The 21,440-nt window shown below is 31.7% G+C and overlaps 6 protein-coding genes across 11 annotated transcripts; 4 read left to right on the plus strand and 2 right to left on the minus strand.

Annotated features, from left to right (window-relative positions):
• Positions 1-2: 2 nt before the first annotated feature.
• LOC109605725 (proton-coupled folate transporter) lies at positions 3-2,772 on the minus strand. 3 transcript variants are annotated; one of them, XM_049962992.1, is made up of 8 exons: positions 2,728-2,772; positions 2,427-2,651; positions 2,275-2,365; positions 1,505-1,940; positions 1,270-1,450; positions 843-1,221; positions 550-790; positions 3-270 (listed from the first exon to the last, which is right to left on the minus strand). In XM_049962992.1, exons 3-8 carry the CDS (start codon positions 2,345-2,347, stop codon positions 168-170), a joined length of 1,413 nt encoding a protein of 470 aa, XP_049818949.1. In that variant the 5' UTR covers positions 2,348-2,365; positions 2,427-2,651; positions 2,728-2,772; the 3' UTR covers positions 3-167. The 3 variants fall into 3 exon arrangements, with proteins under 3 accessions (XP_049818949.1, XP_019877872.1, XP_049818956.1); XM_020022313.2 differs by having other exon boundaries at positions 2,427-2,743; XM_049962999.1 differs by lacking the exons at positions 2,275-2,365; positions 2,427-2,651; positions 2,728-2,772 and having other exon boundaries at positions 1,505-1,769; positions 1,829-1,940.
• Positions 2,773-3,369: 597 nt separating this feature from the next.
• On the minus strand, positions 3,370-4,458 carry LOC109605724 (putative gustatory receptor 28b). Its single transcript, XM_020022312.2, has 4 exons — positions 3,946-4,458; positions 3,791-3,859; positions 3,624-3,713; positions 3,370-3,568 (listed from the first exon to the last, which is right to left on the minus strand). The coding sequence occupies exons 1-4, from the start codon at positions 4,456-4,458 to the stop codon at positions 3,461-3,463; spliced, it is 780 nt and encodes a 259-aa protein (XP_019877871.2). The 3' UTR covers positions 3,370-3,460.
• Positions 4,459-5,752: 1,294 nt separating this feature from the next.
• Positions 5,753-7,091, plus strand: LOC126266439 (uncharacterized). Its single transcript, XM_049970375.1, has 3 exons — positions 5,753-5,821; positions 5,871-6,984; positions 7,083-7,091. The coding sequence occupies exons 1-3, from the start codon at positions 5,799-5,801 to the stop codon at positions 7,089-7,091; spliced, it is 1,146 nt and encodes a 381-aa protein (XP_049826332.1). The 5' UTR covers positions 5,753-5,798.
• Positions 7,092-7,475: 384 nt separating this feature from the next.
• LOC109605723 (uncharacterized) lies at positions 7,476-10,286 on the plus strand. The gene is made up of 4 exons (XM_020022311.2): positions 7,476-8,658; positions 8,713-8,904; positions 8,964-9,290; positions 9,344-10,286. Exons 1-4 carry the CDS (start codon positions 7,912-7,914, stop codon positions 10,271-10,273), a joined length of 2,196 nt encoding a protein of 731 aa, XP_019877870.2. The 5' UTR covers positions 7,476-7,911; the 3' UTR covers positions 10,274-10,286.
• Positions 10,287-10,297: 11 nt separating this feature from the next.
• Positions 10,298-14,333, plus strand: LOC109605726 (uncharacterized). Of its 4 annotated transcripts, none has more exons than XM_020022315.2 (7): positions 10,298-10,438; positions 10,497-10,537; positions 10,593-12,225; positions 12,280-12,390; positions 12,445-12,555; positions 12,610-12,930; positions 12,990-14,333. In XM_020022315.2, exons 1-7 carry the CDS (start codon positions 10,399-10,401, stop codon positions 14,264-14,266), a joined length of 3,534 nt encoding a protein of 1,177 aa, XP_019877874.2. In that variant the 5' UTR covers positions 10,298-10,398; the 3' UTR covers positions 14,267-14,333. The 4 variants fall into 4 exon arrangements, with proteins under 4 accessions (XP_019877874.2, XP_049826754.1, XP_049826758.1 ...); XM_049970797.1 differs by having other exon boundaries at positions 12,448-12,555; XM_049970801.1 differs by lacking the exon at positions 12,445-12,555.
• Positions 14,334-14,820: 487 nt separating this feature from the next.
• LOC109605722 (myb-like protein X) lies at positions 14,821-21,424 on the plus strand. The gene is made up of 4 exons (XM_049970381.1): positions 14,821-14,903; positions 14,987-19,624; positions 20,480-21,319; positions 21,387-21,424. The coding sequence occupies exons 2-4, from the start codon at positions 15,100-15,102 to the stop codon at positions 21,422-21,424; spliced, it is 5,403 nt and encodes a 1,800-aa protein (XP_049826338.1). The 5' UTR covers positions 14,821-14,903; positions 14,987-15,099.
• Positions 21,425-21,440: the final 16 nt, after the last annotated feature.

Raw genomic sequence — 21,440 nt, forward strand, 5'->3', positions numbered from 1 at the left:
TATTTTTGAATAAATTGTTATATATTTGCATATATATTTTGTTGCTCTCCCTTCTTATTTAATATCACAATATTTTTAACAAATTTTACAATTGTACTATATTTACTAATATTTACAATAATTGAGATTAATAAAATAAAATTTACAATATATTGTAAAATAATATATTATGTATTTCCAGAGGATGTGGCAATGTCACCATTAACCTCCTCGTTATTTAACCGATTATAGTTATGTCGAAGTCTACGTAATTGAAGAATGATAATAATCCTGAAACGACAAACAAAAACATACATATGTATATATTTATGCAACTAAAAAGTGCGTATCGTCGTGTTGAAGCATTCTGTTATTGAGAGATAAAGAATATCATTAGCGGAACTAACTTTCCTTTTAAAATTGTCCGATTTCATTACATTATCTATTTATATGTTCGAAAATATAAATTATTCAAAATAAGAATATTAAAAAAAAAATAATTTGATTACCTTTAAACTTATTAAAGTTTCCGACTTACATATTTATATGATTAACAGAAATATTACTTACATCGTAATTATTACTTCAAATAAGTAGATGCCAGCAGTAACAAAACAGAAAATGGACGGATCCTTCTTAATAGTACTATTATAAATTAATGTGTATATTGGAGATCCTAAAATTCCAAATAGTGACTCTGAAGTGATAATCATACCGAATATTTTGCCAATTTCTTCGGCAGGTACCAATTTCGACACTAAAGATCTCGTCATTGGACTAAGTACTCCTCCCAAACATTTAACTGCACTTGCTGTAAAAATTAGATTTTTATAAATTGTTTGAGAATTATTATAACTTTTTACCCATATAAATATGCCAGTCTTGTGTGGCGAACCCAGCAATTAAATGTCCGTTGCACATTGATAAAAAACCTACCAAGATTAGCACACTTTCTGTTATATTAAGTAACTTGTGCAGGAAGTAGATACCAAAAATGGTACCCAAAATCCACACAGTATTGCCCGCACTGTTAAATAACGTGTAATGTTCTAGTGTCCATTGAAATTTTTCTCTTAGATACAAAAATACCACAGATCCATCGCCATTAATGAGAAAAATATAAATGGTTAATAAAAGTATACTTAGAAGTATAATTGCCCTATCAAAGTTCTCGCGTCTCTTAAATGTGGACTTGAACATGTCTACAATGTTAGATGCGTTGAAGAAACCTCTGAAATATCCCTAAAACGACGATGTTTTTATTTATAAATAATAACTGTTAGACATTACCTCTGTTTCTTTATTTTCTAATGTTTCAGGTACAAAGAAATAGCTCATTAATAAAGATAAACAGCAACAACTAGTTGCAATGCCAAAAACAGCAGTATACCCTAATGCATAAAATGCATATGAGCTACAAATATTGCCTAAAAATATTCCTATTCCTATCATTGCTTCAAAAATACCCATCCTACAATCAAATAGGAAATTATTCACACACTAATAAAACAAACAAATAATTTACCGCATGCCCCTGTTTGCAGGAGTGGTAACATCAGTGATATGTGACAGAACACCAGTTATAAATGTAGGCACACCTCCAGTCATACATACTGGAAGGGAAGATATGACAAAATACCATGGTGAGGCATTGGGAAAAAGGCTAATCACAACTAAGGCTAAAAATCCCAAAGTATACCCCAGCAATGGACTTAGAATAAGTGGCTTTCTACCAAACTTATCAGACCAAGGACCGACAAATAGACAAAATAAGGCTGTAATACAGTTCTCTGTAAAAGACCGGGTCATGTTAATAACTGCAGCCTTAGGCTCCACTAGTTCTTCTAACTTTGCAGTTTGGGCATCTTTATTTTTGCTCCCCAGTAAGGCACATTCAGTTTGATTGTAGCCCATTGAAACATAACATGTTCGATAGATTATAAAATTTGTGAAAACTGAATCTGAAATTTAAAATTGGTGTCAGTTTGTACTTTAGTGTTGTTAAGTTGATTAGTGGCTTAAAAACTACAGATAACAGTATAACATTGTGTTTAAATCAAAAGTAAACAGTTATCTTGGCATAAATATCAGTTTATAAACTTACCACATTATTATTTAATGTCTTTTAAAAATAAGAAACTTTTAATTAATTACTTAATTAAGATAATATATTTAGATATGAAGTCCAGTACTGTTTACTTATTATTATATCACTTGATTATAATACTTGTTTATAAATATGTAAAGACAATAAATTAAAATAAAAATATTAACAGATTTTAATTGAATACTTACCAGTTAACATAAAACAAAAGAATATAATAACAATGATGATTTCAATTCTAACATGTCCATTAACACAAATCATCTTGAATTAGTCAAATCTCTACAATGTGAATTACAGAAATATAAAACTGTTCAATATTAACATTATGATAAGGAATTACCATGGGCTGTGTTTGTTGTTATGAGAGGTCAGTAAGGCAAGATTTGCTGAGTTGTCATTGGGTATGAGTGCATTGATAAATGCTTAAAATAATGTTTTGTGGTGATTTCCTTTGTCTGTTATACAAAAAAGTTATATGCATCAAGGTCGTGTGATTAATTTAGATAATTGATGTATTCTGCAATTAATAAATACGCAAAAACTAGTCGCACATATTTTTTGATTTCTACAACAGAAACATAATAATTGTACGTAATGGTATCATAATATCATAAAGGATTATTAGTGAATTCTTAACATACTCAACCCATTTTAGTTTTCTATTTATTTACATTTTAGCATTTTTAGGTTAAACTATTTTCATTAGTTAGAATTCCCATTGTACAAAAATGATGATTATACAAAATTTCCATAATATGCAGGTGATTACCCGGTTTATGCTAAACAAATTATTACTGAACTAGATATTTTTTGTAATTGAAGGAAGGATGCAATCATTTTATAAGGAATATTTCTTGTATTTTAACTCATTTTAATGTCAAAATTATAAGTATAAAATAATTTATTTATGTTTGAACATATTTATATTTGAAAATAAAATTTGGGAAATAAGTCATTTTTATTATCTTAAGAAACATCTTTTGGATAATTTTCACATTCATTAAACATATTTTTATAGTTCCTGAACTTTTCATTACTTTTTGTGTACATGATGTTGAGTAGGGTTTATTTCAATAAAATTTAGAGAAGATATAGATAGAAGAAATATTTTATGTATTATCGGGATATCTAATTCTAATTATATTTCAGTGCTGGTGTCACATACTGTTTGATTTTTTTATTATTAGATACATGAATATTTAGTTTTTTAATGAAAATGTATTCCATTATTGAATATGATTATTTTTAATAAAATGGTAACATATACATTTAAGGTGTTTTCTGTTTAACATGTAATTATCTTATTTATGAGCTAAATGAAAAATATCATTTTTCTGTATCCCTGTGATTAATGTTATTAAATGTTGTGTGTTATTAATATTTAACGGATGAACATGTGTCATTCGTGGCTTCTAATTCACCAGTGGAGCTTTGATCAAACTGAATAAAAATTACTAAATATGTAGTAACAACACCGATGATCTGTAAAATAACATATAAATTATAGTTACAAAAAATATTACTCATAGAAACGTACGGAATAAATAAGTGTATAATCTATTGCGAAGAACCCCAGAGCGGTGAATTTAATTTTCTGATGAAGCATTTGTAGTGAATACATTTGGATCTGTAAAAATATAATAAAATTACTTTTGTTAAATCAATCGTTTATTAGAATATAATATTTAATTTTAAAATTCTTACGTGGTTTTCCAACTCAATATCGTTAATTAGGTTTCGAAAATGATGTAATAAAACTGGTGTTGAATTTGCCTGCAATTAAGATAGAAACATACTGAACCACTTAAAAAATCCATTATAATTCATATCATTTTTTCTATTTAGTATATAGTACTTACACTATCGCATAAATTTGCACATGCGATTACCAAGAGATAAGTCTGGATACTTTCATCAATCAGCCATGTCACAGGTCTCAAAATCATCAATGCAGTAACGTACGGTACCTTTTGAAATAAAATATGATACAAATAATACGACTGGAATAAAATATCGGCCAATGTCACAGAAACTGAAGCCAAAATCTGCAGACCAAATGCCCAGTTCAAAAGTCTAGCTCCGTTACAAATCCTGTAATGTTGCCTACATAAGAAATACAAATCGTCTTCCACCTTCAAAGGTTTTATATAATCCGTTACAATCATCGTGTCTTCTTTATTCGTCTTTGACTTTTTTTGTATGAAGGAGTTAACCATGTTGAATCGTATGTTCAACTGCAACACCATGGCTATAAAATAATAGATCACCAAAGCCTTGGTTAGTGTTGCAAAAAACATGGTTAGTTGTTGTAAAAGGTCTATTCTGATTGTCTGTAATACAAGACATGATCGCACGATGACTGATGCGAACATGTACGTTAATAAAGCATTATTTCTTTTTCGTAAAAGTTTAAAGCTAACGCACAATTGTTTGGTGTGGAAGTGTTCATCAATATCGGTAATTATGTTGATAGTTTTTATAAATATATTTTTAAATATGAATGAACTTATAACTAGCACTACCAACAGGCTTAGCATAATGGCTATGTATATAACGACGATGAGCTTATCAATAAAGATGTAATTTTCGTCATCATTAATAACACTTAGAGCTGTACAAGATATTAAAACTGCGTAGCAAAAAGTCCATACTATAAAATATTTCAGGTCATACCGATTTGGTTTCAAGGACCATGAATCATTAGTATTTTCAAATTTGTATGGTGCTAGCCCGCAGAATGTTGAAAAATAGTACAATGGTTTAAGCGAATAATAAATTAAAGACATGAAATCTGGTCGAGGCTTGGAATTGTTAGGGTACACTGATATCGCGAGCTTCATAGTTACAAAATTACTGACAATATGGGGGAATGTCACTGATATAAATCAAATTAAGTAATGCCCCTACGTAATGATGGCCTGATTGATCATTGATGATTATAAATATATGTATTCAAGATCATAATGTAACTGATATGATTAATAACATTAAAATAATATTATTTTTCAACAAGTATTCAGAATTTATTATAATTTGGTATTTTTACTATATAATTCTATAGAAATAGTCATAGTAATGGCATTATTCTTTCTTAGAAGTGACAAAAAGATAATATTAATAATAACAATTATATTGGCAAAAAAGACATGTGAAAATCCTAGAAATGAAAAGAGAAGAGCTCTTCGTTACAAAAAAGTTTGGAAACCCAAAGAAATAATCGATATGTTTGAAGATTCCACTAATACATCAAGAAGCATGATAAAACATAAACATGTATCCACCAAAAATTACTTACATCGATAATACTCAGAAAAAACTGGCTATTATAATATCTCCAGCCATTAAAGTAAAAGACGTGTAGGTTTTGGAAGTGAATAGAAGACAATATCTCCTATAATGAGTCAACAACTCCATTGTGTCTTTATAAACTTACTTAATTTCAAAATGATATGTCGAGGAACGTTAACAATAATTAATAACAACTACCACTATGAAAAGGCCACCTACCAAAACTCAAAATTACAAAGAAGAATTGGTTTTATGATTGTTAACGATTGTTACCTAGCGACATGTATAAGAATGTTTGACATTTTTAACGTTTACAAGTTAAGATTTGTCAATATTATATATACAACGTTTTTATTGCTGAAAGTTTCTGCTGTTAAAACAGGCGTATAATGAACGAGTGCTACACAGGTTTGTGCACCATCAAATGCTTGGGAATGTTGTAAAGTTGTAAGTAATTATCATTTCCAAAACTGCGGTCTATTAACACATATTTTAGCGTAATCGCGTGTTGTGTTCTAAACCACATATTGACGAAGGTCCACGGAAAGCTCTATTTGCTCCAAAATGAGGCTGCGGAGGACTTTGATAATGTTGTGGAAAAGGACGAAGACGTCAATAAAAGGAATGTTCAAGTAGAAACTAGTACGCTTAAACCTACAAGTAGTATCAGTAATCATAAAAGACAAAGTAAATTAGGTAATAGTAAAACAATAGGGTTAAATCATAATTCTGCGGAGAAGGTGGGACCGAATTCGGATTACGACATGGTTTTAATAAGAAACGAGGAGCCAAATCGGTTTTATTGGTTCAAAAAGCCTAACGAAGGTGAACGAGATGATCCTGGTAGTTCAGATGTCGATTTCGAAGCTGTTGGGAACCTCATAAAAGATAACACGGGAAATTTTGGTTCGGATAAAACTGATAAAAAAAATTGGAACTATAACGATTTTAAGAAACTTCACACCATGAAAGAAGCAGAATTTAAAGAAAAAGAACACAAGAACGACGAATTCCGACCCAATCAGTTGCTTGATGAAACACAAAAACCGCAGCGAGTCAGAATTTCTTTGGAGATGACCGTTTCGGTACCGGATACGACAGAAATGTCCGACAACAACGATCAGACAGCGGATAAATCTAAATCTCAAGGAGAATTAGGTCAAAAAACTGACAACAGTTGTGTAGAAGGTAACAGTTTAGAAAGATCTACGCCGCAACATATACGTGTGAATTTGGAGAGTGGAATGCGTCGTGCTGGAGATGAGGGTGATTGCCAGAGAAAAATTGATACGCTAAAATCTGAACTGTCTAAAATAAGATTAGTAGATGATAAAAAGGCATATAGGGCAAAAAAGAAAAGCAATCACAAACGAAGTATAGATAACGAAACGTTATTTATAGATCCTCATATGGCCATTGTCAAAGTTTTGGGAAAACTTAGAGGTAGACATAAACGAGTTCCTGCAGTAACAGATAAGATTCAGTCGATTGGCCTTGTCAATAATCAGAGTGAATTTTATCAGGCCAATTTTAAACCTTTCAGCAAGATTATCGAACTTCTATCGAATAAGTCCACTGCGGAAAATTTTACTTATATTCCTATAATATTCGTAACATTTCCACCTGCGAATGGAACACTTGGTGTTTCTAACGAGATGAACGAAACAAGTACAACAGAATTGATTTCATCGTCTTTGATTAATGCCAGTGCTGTTAAATTATCTTCAGAAGTCACAGAATCGAATATATCATCTAATAGTACCACTGAATTAAATACCTCACTTAATACCACTGTAGAATCGATTACGTCGTCTACACTTAACACTTCTACCTCAATAGAATCTATGTCGCCATCGAATTTATCCACCAACGAATCGACTACCGGATTAAATAAAACATCCGAGATCACAACAGAATTTTCTAATGTAACTATGTCATCTAATATTACTATTGTAACAGAATCTACAGTTTCGTTAAATTTCTGCTCGGCTGAGTTGAATAAATCATCTAATATCTCCACCGAATTAAATAAAACATCTGATGTTACTTCTAATGTCACTACATCATCTAACACTACTATAGAGTCCAACACGTCGTTAAATACTACTATTGAGTCCAACACGTCGTTAAACACTACTATAGAGTCCAATACGACGTCAAATACGACTATAGAGTCGAACTCGTCATTAAATACTACTATAGAGTCTAACACGTCGTTAAATACTACTATAGAGTCAAACACGTCGTTAAATACAACTATAGAGTCCAACACGTCGTTAAACAGCACTAGTACAGAGTTAAATACATCATCTAATGTTACAACTGTAAGTTCTGCAGAATCTAATACAACTGAAACGAACTTATCTGGTTCTCCCAACGCATCATCTACCGTTATAGTCAGTAGTAGTCAGAATAATACCCTAGAGACTATTACTACAATAACATCACCTATTTCAAACGTTACAACGGGGTCATGTTTTCCTAATAATATTGCACAAACCAATTTAACAGCAAATTTGTCTGCACTTCCCAATGAAATGAATTCCACAGAGTCATCTACCAACGAGATTGGCTCATTTTCTGCGTATACGAACACTTTATCCTCGATTATTACTGAAGGAAACTCTCTTGATAAATCTGATAAAACAACTCTGGAAGGCTTTACTGAGTCATCAACGTCGTTTGCAAATATGGACGAAACCGCTTCTTTTAGAGCCCACACTATGAAACCAGAATCTGCTAGTGATGTTATAAATCCGTCTAGCCCGAACGACGTTCCGGAATTAAGTTTGCCCCCTAATCTTCAAGATTCGTACCAAAATATACCTGGCGTGTTGCAGTCACATTCTGGTGGTACACAACTTCCGGGGGGCGTGAGTGCTACCATTTTAAAACCGGCCGATGCAATTAAACTCATTTGCTCCAACAAATTTGAAAACGACACGATATCTCCGATCTATGTTGCCAACATACTTCTGATTCCTTCATCAGTATCAGAGAATGAAGTTCCTACAACCAGTGAACTTTCCCTGACGGAAGTGACGGAAAGTGTTTTACAATCGACGGAGTTTTCAGTGGAAGAAGTCTCGGAAACAATGATGACCATGATGAATGAAAACACAGACTTAGAATCTGTCACAAATTCCATATCTTTGGATATGGAAGATTCGGCCAGTCCAGCAGTGCCACTAGAAGATACCGGTACTGCTGCTTTTTTAGACAGTGTTGATGATAGTTTAGCAACATTGGCTCCTAAGTGTGTTGCTCGATCGTTCAAAGAAAACGTAAGAAGTGACTGAACTAATTAATACTAATTTTCAAATAAATTATTGTTTTAGAATAAACAAAAACTAAAGACGTCTAAAAGACGAGGGAGACGCGAACTTTCCGAGGAATTTAAACCGGGTTTGCTCATATATCCGCATAATTCTAAAGTAACCATCGACGATAAGAAATTAAGAAAAAGGTTTGCTGAAGAAGAACCGAGATTGGACAGTAACATAATGATAAAATCTTTAGACGATAGACCTGTAAAGTATATTAATTACACCTTGTATTCCTTTTAGCCGAATTTATGCCATTCTTTCAGATAAATGATGAAATAGCTTTTTCCGAATACAAACTGAAGAGAAACGCCTCAGATGATATTTGTCGCAATGAAACTGAGAAATTATTAGATATGCTCAATAACATTAGTATGGCTCCGCTACCTGGTGAGACCGGATCTAACCTTGATGTGGAATATATTAGTTTGGGACTGAGTCAAAATACCCAAATAACGACTGCCTCTATACCTGAAGATAAGACTGGTAGCCAGTGTTTCGCTACTGAGGAAGAAAAGAAAATAACTACAACTGAGGAAGAAATCAAATCCGTTTCGATGATCGATATAAGTACACAAGATCCATATACAACGGTAAAGGAATATTGAAATTAAATATTATTTTTTAATGTTGAATGATATTTTAGGTGGAGAGTGTGATATTAGACGTAGAGGAGGTTATGCAGACAGGTGCACCTCAGCCTTTCCAAGTAACTGATGCTCCAGAGGTTGAAGAGGAAACAGTAACGGAGTCATCTCTTCAAGTAGAACCAGAAGAGGAAGCAAAATCGGGGGGTGCTGTTGAGAATGAAGTGAATGAAGATGATGCTTACAACTTAATACAAGAAATTTCCAACGAAATGTCAACAAAGATGTCGTTAGATGAGTTTTCCATTCAAAGTGACTTGTTTACTGAAGATCAAGAAGCTAGTACTAAACCAGAAATTAATTCTGAGGGCCCAGAAATTCCATGTGCGTCGAAATCTATTCGTGCAGATAGCATACCTGCAAATGAAACTACCATGGTTAACATGATGACAAAAGAAGAAATTAAGGTCACAACACCAGGAACGGTGACATCAAAGCATAAAAAGAAACGAAATGAGAAGTTGACAATGCTGGAAAGGGACCTGCAGTTGGTAGATGAGGTTCAGAGTCTGTTGATTTCTGGAAATTCAAGAGCGCCTCAGATTTCTAACACCTCCCGTAGCCCTTTTCATAGAAGGTCTCTGTTAAGTTTGGATACAAATAATATAGAGCACAAGATCTCGGCATTGGGAAAAGTTTTATATTGGAGAGATCACCACGATATTCTGCGACCAATAACTGAGCAACACTTGAATAAACTGGTAGATAACGTGGACTTGATAAATAATGTTGGTGATTTGGACGAGGTGGACACACTTGTTGATCGATTAAATAGATTTAGACGCACTGCTAAACATATGAAGCATAGAAAGAAGAAAAGGAAAAAAAAGAAGAAAAAGAAAAAGAAAAAATCAGAAAACTGGTGGAACCGGATTTTTGGGTTGAATAGTGGGGAACAACGTTTTTTAGGTCAAGGCATTCAAAATTAAATGTTAGACGGCCAGAAGGTCATATAGTATTAAGTGGAACACCAAAATTAGTATTTAGTGAAAAGTATCAGCCTCACAAGAAATATAAGTTAAATAACGAATTGCCAACCAAATTACCTATTATTATGAACCACAAGCATCGTTCGTTATATGGCGATGTTCCAGGTATGAAGTTTACACATCATTTTCTTTCGCCATAATAAATATAGACTTTTATTTACAGTGTTTATCCATGAACAAGAAAAAAACGCCATAACGGAAGAAGTAAGTATAATTATGCAGTAAATATATTATTAAAAATATATTTATGTGATGATAGATTCCCGACGAGAATTGGAGTAAATTTACAAAGAAGTTTAAAAAATTTAAAAAGCCTGCGCGTACAACTGAAGTAACAACTTTAAAACATGAAAAAACTAAAAGGACACTATTACGACGTGATGACAATGGAGCAGAATGGAGAAATTTTCGTTGGCCAGGCAAAAGAAGAAGAAAGAAGAAAGGATCAACGACCATTGTTAATAAAAATGAAGAAACGACAGAAGGAAAAACCACTAATCAAGAATTTATTAGCAAAGTATCAAATAAAATTTATAGTCATTCCGAGGAGCCAACAACTACTGTTCTCGAAACTAGCAAACATATAGAATCAACAGCAGTGCCAAATGAAGGTTTAACATTGAGATCTAATAATACTGAAAACCAAAATACATTCATAAACAGAACCTTGATAAATATAAAATATAAAACGAACAAAACAAATTACCTAGAAAATATTTCATCTGAAAGAAAATATAAACTCGAAAAAGAAACAACAACGACACATAAAGTGACACTAGAAGAAGTTTCGTTGTCAGAGGGTGGTATTAATGAAGAAACGGAAGGAAAATCAACTGAAACAGTGTTAATGGAGGAAGAAACTACGGAAGAACGGGAGGAAAAGGAATATAATGAAATGATTTCATCTAAAGAAGAATTAACAACTGCAGCAACTGAAAATGAAGAAGACTTCGAAAGTACGACGCAGAAAACGGAAAATACGGAAGAATTAGAAGAGATAACCGAAGGTGTCGTAGAAACTGAATTAAATTCTGGAAGTGAACAAGAAGTTAATGCGCAGAAAACAGAAACTACGGAAGAATTAGAAGAGGTTACCGAAAGTGTTGAAGAAACTGGATTAAATTCGGAAAGTGAACAAGAAGTTAATACCGAAACTACGGAAGAAACTAGTACTGTGATCGAGGAAGAAGAGGAAGAAACTACTTTAAACGAAGAATACACTGAAATCAAAGGTAAGGGTAATATTGAACAACATTACGAAGATGTAACTACAGCATCAAATGTCGAAACAAAATTATTGAAAAAAACTATTAATGAAACTCTAACAACAAATATGACGATAATTTCGAAATGGACCACAGGAAGTGAGAATACGATTTCTGAAAATACAGAAATTTGGAATACGGTAACTCTGCGACCTCTAACTCATTTTATTAACGAGTGGACAACAAAAAGTCCATTAAATTATGAAATACCTACACCTCCAGTACCAATCATTGAAGTTTCTGTTTATTTAACAGAAATAAATAAACCAATTTTATCGCAAATGGATTGGAATGGAGAAGGAACAGAAAAACAGTTAATATTTTTAAATGAATTCTCCGAACCTAGCGAAGATTATGAATCAATTATAGATAATGAATTATCCATTTTAACCGACAACAATTATAGCGAGATGACTACAATGGAGGCAGATCCTCTGGTGGATTACATTATGAATAATATCAAGAATGATGGGGCTCTACAAAGTAATATACGTGACAGTAACTTAATCACAAGTGCTGATTTTGATACTATTTCGTTTGAATCTGAAACTAAAAAAGATAGACCGACCTTTGGTTTTGGAGAAGACTTCTCCGATAAGATTGAAGAAGTATCTATAAAAAATCCTGGTAAATAATATTCATTATATTTAATATAATTATAAAATCTTTAATTTGTTTTAGAAGTTCCAGATACTATTTCGTTTGAATCTGAAACTAAAAAAGATAGGCCCACATTTGATTTTGGAGAAGACTTGTCCGATAAGATTGAAGAAGTATCTATAAAAAATCTTGGTAAATAATATTCATTATATTTACTATAATTATAACATCTTTAATTTGTTTTAGAAGTTCCAGATACTATTTCGTTTGAATCTGAAACTAAAAAAGATAGGCCCACATTTGATTTTGGAGAAGACTTGTCCGATAAGATTGAAGAAGTATCTATAAAAAATCTTGGTAAATAATATTCATTATATTTAACATAATTATTACATCTTTAATTTGTTTTAGAAGTCCCAGATTTAAACAACGACCTCAACAGTAATAGTGAATTAAATGAAGATTATGATTTACTTAGTGTCAGCGAAAATATGGTTCTGGAGAACATTCAAAGCACAAACAATATAGATTTTACATTGGACGAAATTTCAAATAGTCAATCAACCATTTATATAGAAGATTTAAATACTATAAAACTTAATCTTTTGAGCAACGTTTTGGGTACAATTGATTCATTAGGCACAACTGAAGAAGTACAAACTGTGATTAATGATCTTCTGAAGAACGATATGATGATTTCCAAGCGGGCAACGGCTACAGAAGATATTATAGGTAGTTGTTTTAAATCAATAATATAAAATTAGTAATTAGAAATTATTTCGAATTTGCAGATTCATCAATTGAAACATTTAATAGAATTACTTCAGAAGGTGGTAATGGAAAGGAAACAACTGAAGAGTATATCGAAGAAAAAACAGATGTCATAATGAAAAAAAAAATTCATAAGAATAATAGAAAATTAACATATAAACAACCGAAATTGATAAACAATAAGAAAATTATATCAAAAGTTGAAGTTTCAAAATATGGAACAAAATTCTTTGAAAAATCGAGTCCTCATGTTCTTTATGAAAATTCTACTGAAGTTGGTACATATGCAACCAATATATCGGAAAAGAATCACAACAAAGAAGTTAATGATATATCACAAGTAACCGAAGAAATGGAAGACAATGACTATGAAGAAATTATTGTAAAAACTGAAGAGACTGTCATGCTACAAGAGACGGAACCATCAGAAGAAAATGATAATGAATTATTTGTAAAAACTGAAGAATCTAATGAAATGTCAACATATGAGGATAACGAAGATAATTACAACATAGATGTTACTCCTAATCAAACTGATTTTTACCTAATTCAGTTGAGTACAATTCAAGATGAATATTCTGATTTTCCCACAGATGAATCAATGCCAATGATTTATGTATCAGAAACTGAACCCTCTGATTTAAATTACGGTGAAACTGCACAAGAAATATCATCTGTCGATTCTCCTATATTGTTTGAAGCTAGTGTTGAAACTGAACAAATAATAACATCGAGACCAATAGATATTCTTTCGGAATCTTTCACACCCGTTAATATTGAAGATCTTGATGAATTTACGGAACAGTTTACAGTCTCTTTCGACGAAGAAGACAAAGCGGTAATGGACGAAGATATGATCGAATATACGAAAGATGTACCAATGGAACATACCGATGAAAACAAAATTATAATAAATGACCCTATCCTTTCACCTAGCGAAGACAAGGAAAATCGGTTAATGAAAGAAGATACAATTAACAAAGTTATTGAGCAGTTCGATTGTTTTGTGGAGAGTAATAACGAATCTGATTTGATAGTTGTATCGCCTATTACGCATATTAGTTCAAGAATACATTTATCATCTGCATCTTCTCCAATTTTTATGTACAATACAAAGAAGTGTGCGATACCTATGATTACCAGAGATAAAACTACTACATTAAACTCCATCAGTCCGTCAGGAAGTACTCAACTAGTAGACACCATTAATGTTGAAGATACTGACGACATGGATGACGACATGAATGATTATGTTAAATATAGCTTAGAAGGTGCTATGGACTTGGAGCAAAGGTAAAAGCCTGTTATTTTTAAGAATTGTACATTTTACTATATCATGTAATAAATATATATTTGTAAGTAAATTTTTGGTTTTATTCCAGTAAATCGACTTCTTTGGTTGAAGTTACAACTCAAGAAGAATTTGATGGGGATCTAGATGATTTCGAGGAGGAATCGGTAAAGCATAAACACAATGAAAATTGTATTCGTTTTCAAAGTCGCCTTCAATTCAACAGACATAAGAACATTGAAAATGCATTTTCTACCGTATATATTCAACCATTTATTAAAGTTGAGGATATCAGAGTTACTCGTTATTTTCCATCTACTCAAAGGATTCGATCGAGAGTCTCAATTCTTCCTTAAAAGTGTCCATAAAATAAATCACAGAGTGAATTGTATGTTATAATGGTAATATTTCATCTTCATTCAAAATGCAATACATTTTTTGCATGTCTCATTTTCAGAGTATAGTAGAGAAAGTTAAAGATTTTGGGTAAATAAAGAAAATACCAAAAAGAATAGAAAATCTTGAAAATCTTTCATAATTTCGTGATGGAAAGTGATTTACGAAGAATCGTCATTCAAAATATTATTTAAATATTTAAACTATAATTGTATAATGTTCAAAAATATAGCATTGTGATTAAAAGGTATGCACAAGCTAAAGAACATTTGATGCTGTAGAGGAACACGAATTTCGGAACGTGATGAACTAATAAGAACATAATTTCAGAAAAAATATTTCGAGGAGAAACGAGCAAACAATTAAGCTCTGTCGAACAAGAAGAAGTTGCTGAACACATAACTGAAGAGTCAGTTACGACAAGTGAAAATAATGCATCTGGAATGGGGGAAATGACTGAGAATATACTTGATCAAACAAGTCTAGTAACAGAATCTACAGAAGAGATAGAAGTATTTAATGAAGATACATTGCAGTATAGTGAAGAGACTGAAAATATTTTTAATTTTACAAATTTAGAAGAATCAACATTTGCTAAAATAGAAGATAAAACAAAACAACTCGATTATGATTCATTTTTAAATGATGAAATGGTAACAGAAACAGTTACCAGTAGTAACGTTAAGCCTGTGATGGACGAAAGTATAGATTACATTACAAGTCACAATGAAAATACAAAAGAAAAGCATTTAACTTATTCATATGAAGAAGAAATTAGTTCGAAATATTCACAATTGAAAATGACTCAAGCAACCTCAGAGTTATTTCAAGAAGAAACATCTAAACAAATTAATACGCATTTAAATGATCAGTTACACCAAAAAATGTCTCCAATAACACCAATTCAGGTCTCTGTGTTGCCTATGAAAAATAATTTTATGACTGGTTTATCCCAAAATATTTCCACCAATCTATACACATTAGAAAGCATGGGAGTAACTCTAACGCAACAAGAATCAACAACCACCAACATTGAAAGTAGTTTAAGCAATTTTAAAATTATAACAATCAATCCTGTTGAAATAAATACAATATCAAACAAACAGGAACATCATGAAACCGTTAATGAAAATGAAATTCAAAGTATTAATGTTCCTAATGAAGAAGAGGAATATGTAAATTCCGAAATAAGTACATCGGAAGCTGTTAAAGAAACTGGAACATCTGTAACAGAATTTACTCACCACCTAAGTGAAATCGAAACGCAGGCAATTCACACCTCTGTAAAGCAAAAAGAATTAGAAATCGAAAATGTAACTAAAATTGCTTCTAGAGAAAGTTTGGAACCTGGAGAATTTCAAACGACTGCATATAATAGAGGAGAAAATAAAATTTTTAACAACCAAGAAATTCATAGTCCTAAATCTACCGAAATTTCTAGACCTTTTGAATATTCTTCCTCGAAAGTTTTTCCTTTGAATACCACTACAAAAGAGAATTATAAATATGAGAAATATCAAACAACTGAAAGTAAGTCAGAAGGTACGGAAAATGAGACTGTAAAAAGTGTTGCGAATGAAAGTGAAAATTATTTAAAAACTATTATAACCCAGTACCACAAGAGCAGTGAATATAGTGGAACGGAAGAATTCCGAACTATTGAAAGCAATACAGAAGTTGGGACATATACCGAGTGGCAGAAAAATGGTATAACAGAATTTTCCATGACAAAAGAACATACTGGCGGCAAAGAATTAGCATCGCCACAAATTGGGTTATCTGAAAAAAATTATGAACAACAACCACAAAGTTTTGAACATAGTGAACAACCCACAGTAAAAGAACATAATCAAATACATGTTGAAAATGAAGAAATATATACAAGTGAAAATTATAAAAAAGTTCAGGAAAATATGTCTGTAAAGGAGTACTACCCATTAAATACTAAAGAATATCAGAAGACTGCTACTGAAGCTGAAACATTCACAAAGGAAGAAAAAATTAAAACTGAGATACATCACCCTGAGGAATATCAGTCAAAAAATGAAGAATATTCAGCATCTTTTGAATATTCGAAACCAATCAAATTTATTGCTACCGGAAAGATCCTTGAAGAAATTACAGAAGGAAAAATAATTCACAATAATCCGTCTGTAACTTGGTACGGCAAATCAATACCAGCAGTTGTTCAGGAAATTAGTGAGAGTACTGAAAGAAGGTTTGAAGAATATGTTTTAAAAAAAAAGTTTAAGCAAAATAACCACACAATTGTGAATATAACGAACCAATATTATCAACATGGAGAAAATCAAACGGTAAAAGGCAACTTGCAAATTAAGGAAAATAACAAATATCCGGAGACTAGTGTCATTGAAGTTTCTACAATGACCGGTGAAAGTAAGAATTTCCAAACAAGTAAATATACAATTTTTGACAAAAATTATATAAATTATGGTGAAACCAGTGAACATTATACAGGCACTACTGAAACACAATATTCTACCATAAAAAACCTTCAGTCCCACCCTGAATATCAAAAAGGTTCAACACAGTTAGGAGAAAATGGTATAACTGAAGGTGAAGTAAATTTAGAAACGCTGAAGGAAAATGAAAATTTCAGTCCAAGATACACAGAAATTAACATTGAAAATGAAGAATATGAAACTACAAAAAGAAATATCGAAATCGAGGAAAATTTAGAACATCAACTGACTACAATGGCTGAAATTCATTTGCCAGAAGTAAATATATTTTCAAAAAAAACTCATGGTGTTGAAGAACACTCAGAAACATTCGGTCTTAGTGAACACTCTACTCACATAATAAAAGGAAACATGGAAATAAGTGAATTATCAACGACAGAAGAAAACAATGTAATTCAAGAATATCAGTCTTCTGAAAATATATTAGAAAGTAGTGGACATAAGTTTTATGAACATTTCCAAAAAGGGGAACATAAATTTGTTGGGAGTACTATTGAAACTACTGCTACTACCGAAAATATAGAAAGTAGAACTACTGAAAATTTCATAACAGATCATAACGAAAATGAAGAACAAGTCTTTGAAACAAAGAATAAGAATGAAGGTGAAAACTATACTGAACCATTTATTTATTCTTATCCCACAATGGAAGGGCTCATGACAGTAGTAAATAATGAAAATTTGTATTCACATTCCGAACATGAGAAATCTACATCCTTGCATCACACAAAAGAAAGTTTTGAAATTAAGGAATTTCAAACGAGTGAACAAAATACGGAAAATGAGGAACATGTATCAGAAGAAGAAAATTTGACACCCGAAAATGAAGGAGCTTCTGAAACTTACAAGGAATTTGAATATTCGACAGCGGAAAGCGCTGAAAATGGCCAATATGAAATTTCTGCACAAGGGTCACAAACAGGTGAAATAGATCACGAAGAAGAGCAATCGGAAAGTTCTGAAGAAAATGAACAAGAATTTCGAACAAGCGAACAAAGTACGGAAATTGAGGAAAATATAGCAGGAGGAGAATATTTGACACCCGAAAGTGCTTCTGAAACATCCAAGGAACTTGAATATTCGACAGCGAAAAGCAATGAAAATGGCCAAAATGAAATTTCTGCACAAACAAGTGAAATAGATAACGAAGAAGAGCAATCGGAAAGTTCTGAAGAAAATGAACAAGAATTTCGAACAAGTGAACAAAGTACGGAAGTTGAGGAAAATATACCAGTAGAAGAAAATTTGATACCCGAAAGTGAACTAGCTTCTGAAACTTCCAAGGAACTTGAATATTCGACAGCGAAAAGCAATGAAAATGGCCAAAATGAAATTTCTGCACAAGAGTCACAAACAAGTGAAATAGATAACGAAGAAGAGCAATCGGAAAGTTCTGAAGAAAATGAACAAGAATTTCGAACAAGTGAACAAAGAACGGAAGTTGAGGAAAATATACCAGAAGAAGAAAATTTGTCACCCGAAACTGAAGTAGCGTCTGAAACCGTCAAGGAATTTGAATATTCGATTCCGGAAAGTAATGAAAACGGTCAATATGAAAATACTGCACAAGAGTCACAAAGTAGTGAAAAAGGTCACAATGAAGAGCAATCAGAAAGTTTTGAAAAAAACGAACAAAAATTTCAAACAAGTGAACAAAACATGGAAGCTGAGGAAAATATATCAGTAGAAGAAAATTTGACACCCGCAGGTGAAATAGCTTCTGAAACCGTCAAAGAATTTGAAAATTCGATTGGGAAAAGCAATGAAAATGGTCAAGAACCAAGAGAAAAGGGTCTCAATGAAGAGCAGTCGGAAAGTTTTGATGAAAGTGAACAAGAATTTCAAACAAGTGAACAAAATACGGAAGCTGAGGAAAATATGTCAGTAGAAGAAAATTTAACATCTGAAAGTGAAGTAGCTTCTGAAACCTTAAAGAAATCAGAACATTCGATTGCGGAAGCCAGTAAAAATGGTCAATATGAAACTACTGAAGAAGAGTCACAAAATAGTGAAGAAGCTACGTATGAGGAGCAATCTGAAAGTCTCGAAGAAAGTGAAAAGGAGTTTCAAACCAGTGAACAAAATACGGAATCTGTGGAAAATATGTCAGTAAAAGAAAATTTGACACCTGAAAGTGAAGTATCTCCTAAAAATTTTGAGGAGATTGAATATTCCACAAAGGAAAGAAATGAGAAGGGGCAATATGAAACTGAACAAGAGTTGCAAAGTAGTGAAAGAGGCCAAAATGCAGAAAAATCTGAAAATTTTGTAGAAAATGAACAGGTTACAACTGAACGTTCTGAAACAAAAGAAAATATACAAAATGAGATTGAAGAATATACGCCTGTAAAAGAATCTTCGGAAATGCCTACGGAATATTCCCAAGAGGAAATCTCTGAATATATTGAAAGCCAGGAAACTAACTTAGTAGAAATTCCCACAACCGAAGAAAACAAAGAAAATGATGAATATATGTCAGAAACTAGTAAACACGTATCTTTTGAAGAAACGTATGAGGATATTCAAGAAGAGCATTCAGTATCTTTAGTCTCTGAAGTGTCAATGACTAATGAAAACAATACAAAAAAGGAATATGAAGAAAATATTTTGGAAAATAGTGAAAAATATATGAAAGAATATTCAGAATCTTCAGAGTTAAATAAATATTCCACTTTAGAAGATAATTATTTCAGTTCTAAAAATAAAGAAACTATCATCACAGAATATTTTAAAGCAGGGGACTATCAAACCAATAAAATTATAACAAGTAATCGTGAGAGTCCTTCCAAGACTTCTGAATATTTTACTCTGGAAGGTTCAGCATATAGTCCAATTCTGGAAACTAAGAGTGAAGATCATTTAGAACATACTGTTGTGGGTATAAATTACAACAAGAAAAAATATCACACTACAGAAAATAATTTCGATATTACTAATATAGTTTTAGTTCCAATATTAGAAAAAAATAAAGAAGGTAAACAAATTATTAGATATAAACCCATTCAAAAAATTTATCATAATCATGGTGATGGATATTCTAAGAGTTACAAGCATAACGAACATTATGTGGTTCATTTATTATCTGGTACTAATCATCATATAATAGAAGAATACACAGAAAGTCCCAAAACTCAAATCACTGAAAATGTAAAATATCCAACTAAAGAAAATTTTAATATTGAAGACAAATTTGAACACCAAGAAAATGGTATAACTACTACAGAAGAAAATAAGGGAAGTGAAATATTTGAAAGTACTCAAAATAAACCTCTTAAAAAAACGTTTGGAAACCATAGTGAAGAACATTCAGAAAATTACAAGTTTAATAAATATTCTACAGATTATTTATTTTCTAAAGAAGGAAATCATCAGTTAATGACCGAAGAACTCCACACAACTAAAAGTATTACGGAAATTGAGGAAAATGTGTCTCAAGAAGAATATTCTACACCAGAGAATGTATATCTGTATTCCAACCAAAAAAAAACTTATATAAGCAACCAACCCCAAACAGAATACAATCAAAATACAGAAAATTATGAATATCATACTATGGAACACCATTTTTATACTGAACAACAAAAATCAGAATCAGAAAATCCACTGACTAGTATGACTGTGACAGAAGAAAACTATGAAAATGAGAGATTTCAAAGTACTGAACATAAAATGCTTACATTTGGAACTCAAGGTGAAGAAATACATGAAAATTTTCATCCTAGTGAACAATCCATTTTAAGTTTATATTCTGAGAAAAAGGAAAAGACAGAAGGTGAGGTTCTCCAAAGCAGTGAAATTAGTGAAATTGAGGAAAATTTCGAATTGACTTTTGCAATTGCTACAACGGAAGAAAACAATGGAACTGAGGAATATTACCATCCTGAAAATACAACTCTTTATAAAAAATATGGAAAATATGGTGAAAAAGTTTCGGAAAGTTTCGAACCAAGTGATCATACTATCTTCCATTTGTATTCTAAAGGTCATTATAAGATAGAAGAAATAGTTACAAGTAGTGAAAGTAGTGAAATTGAAGAAAATTTTGAACATCTAATGAGTTCTGCAATGGATTTGACGGAAGGACATATTGAAACTGAGGAATATTATAATCCTGAAAATACAACTCTTTATAAAAAATATGGAAAACATGGTGAAAAAGTTTCGAAAAGTTTCGAACCAAGTAATCATACTATCTTTCATTTATATTCTAAAGATCATTATAAAATAGAAGAAATAGTTCCAAGTAGTGAAAGTAGTGAAACTGAAGAAAATTTTGAACATCTAATGACTTCTGCGATAGA

This window comes from Aethina tumida, chromosome 1 (genome assembly GCF_024364675.1).
Source record: "Aethina tumida isolate Nest 87 chromosome 1, icAetTumi1.1, whole genome shotgun sequence".
NCBI classification, from domain to species: domain Eukaryota; kingdom Metazoa; phylum Arthropoda; class Insecta; order Coleoptera; family Nitidulidae; genus Aethina; species Aethina tumida.

Bases quoted from the DNA above. Each gene is read 5' to 3' on its own strand.
- LOC109605725 (XM_049962992.1), bottom strand. From the start codon at position 2,347: ATGATTTGTGTTAATGGACATGTTAGAATTGAAATCATCATTGTTATT. The intron at 791-842 runs GTAAAAAGTTAT...TAATTTTTACAG, and splicing joins AGACTGGCATATTTATATGG to CAAGTGCAGTTAAATGTTTG. The intron at 271-549 runs GTAAGTAATATT...TTGTCGTTTCAG, and splicing joins TTTGAAGTAATAATTACGAT to GATTATTATCATTCTTCAAT.
- LOC109605724 (XM_020022312.2), bottom strand. From the start codon at position 4,458: ATGTTCGCATCAGTCATCGTGCGATCATGTCTTGTATTACAGACAATC. The intron at 3,860-3,945 runs GTAAGTACTATA...TCTTAATTGCAG, and splicing joins GTGCAAATTTATGCGATAGT to GCAAATTCAACACCAGTTTT. The intron at 3,569-3,623 runs GTACGTTTCTAT...GTTATTTTACAG, and splicing joins ATTATACACTTATTTATTCC to ATCATCGGTGTTGTTACTAC.
- LOC126266439 (XM_049970375.1), top strand. From the start codon at position 5,799: ATGCTTGGGAATGTTGTAAAGTT. The intron at 5,822-5,870 runs GTAAGTAATTAT...CACATATTTTAG, and splicing joins CTTGGGAATGTTGTAAAGTT to CGTAATCGCGTGTTGTGTTC.
- LOC109605723 (XM_020022311.2), top strand. From the start codon at position 7,912: ATGAATTCCACAGAGTCATCTACCAACGAGATTGGCTCATTTTCTGCG. The intron at 8,659-8,712 runs GTAAGAAGTGAC...TTATTGTTTTAG, and splicing joins CTCGATCGTTCAAAGAAAAC to AATAAACAAAAACTAAAGAC. The intron at 9,291-9,343 runs GTAAAGGAATAT...ATGATATTTTAG, and splicing joins CACAAGATCCATATACAACG to GTGGAGAGTGTGATATTAGA.
- LOC109605726 (XM_020022315.2), top strand. From the start codon at position 10,399: ATGAACCACAAGCATCGTTCGTTATATGGCGATGTTCCAG. The intron at 12,391-12,444 runs GTAAATAATATT...AATTTGTTTTAG, and splicing joins AGTATCTATAAAAAATCTTG to AAGTTCCAGATACTATTTCG. The intron at 12,556-12,609 runs GTAAATAATATT...AATTTGTTTTAG, and splicing joins AGTATCTATAAAAAATCTTG to AAGTCCCAGATTTAAACAAC.
- LOC109605722 (XM_049970381.1), top strand. From the start codon at position 15,100: ATGGGGGAAATGACTGAGAATATACTTGATCAAACAAGTCTAGTAACA. The intron at 19,625-20,479 runs GTAAACACGTAT...AATATTCTACAG, and splicing joins TGAATATATGTCAGAAACTA to ATTATTTATTTTCTAAAGAA. The intron at 21,320-21,386 runs GTAATCATACTA...AGTTCCAAGTAG, and splicing joins TTCGAAAAGTTTCGAACCAA to TGAAAGTAGTGAAACTGAAG.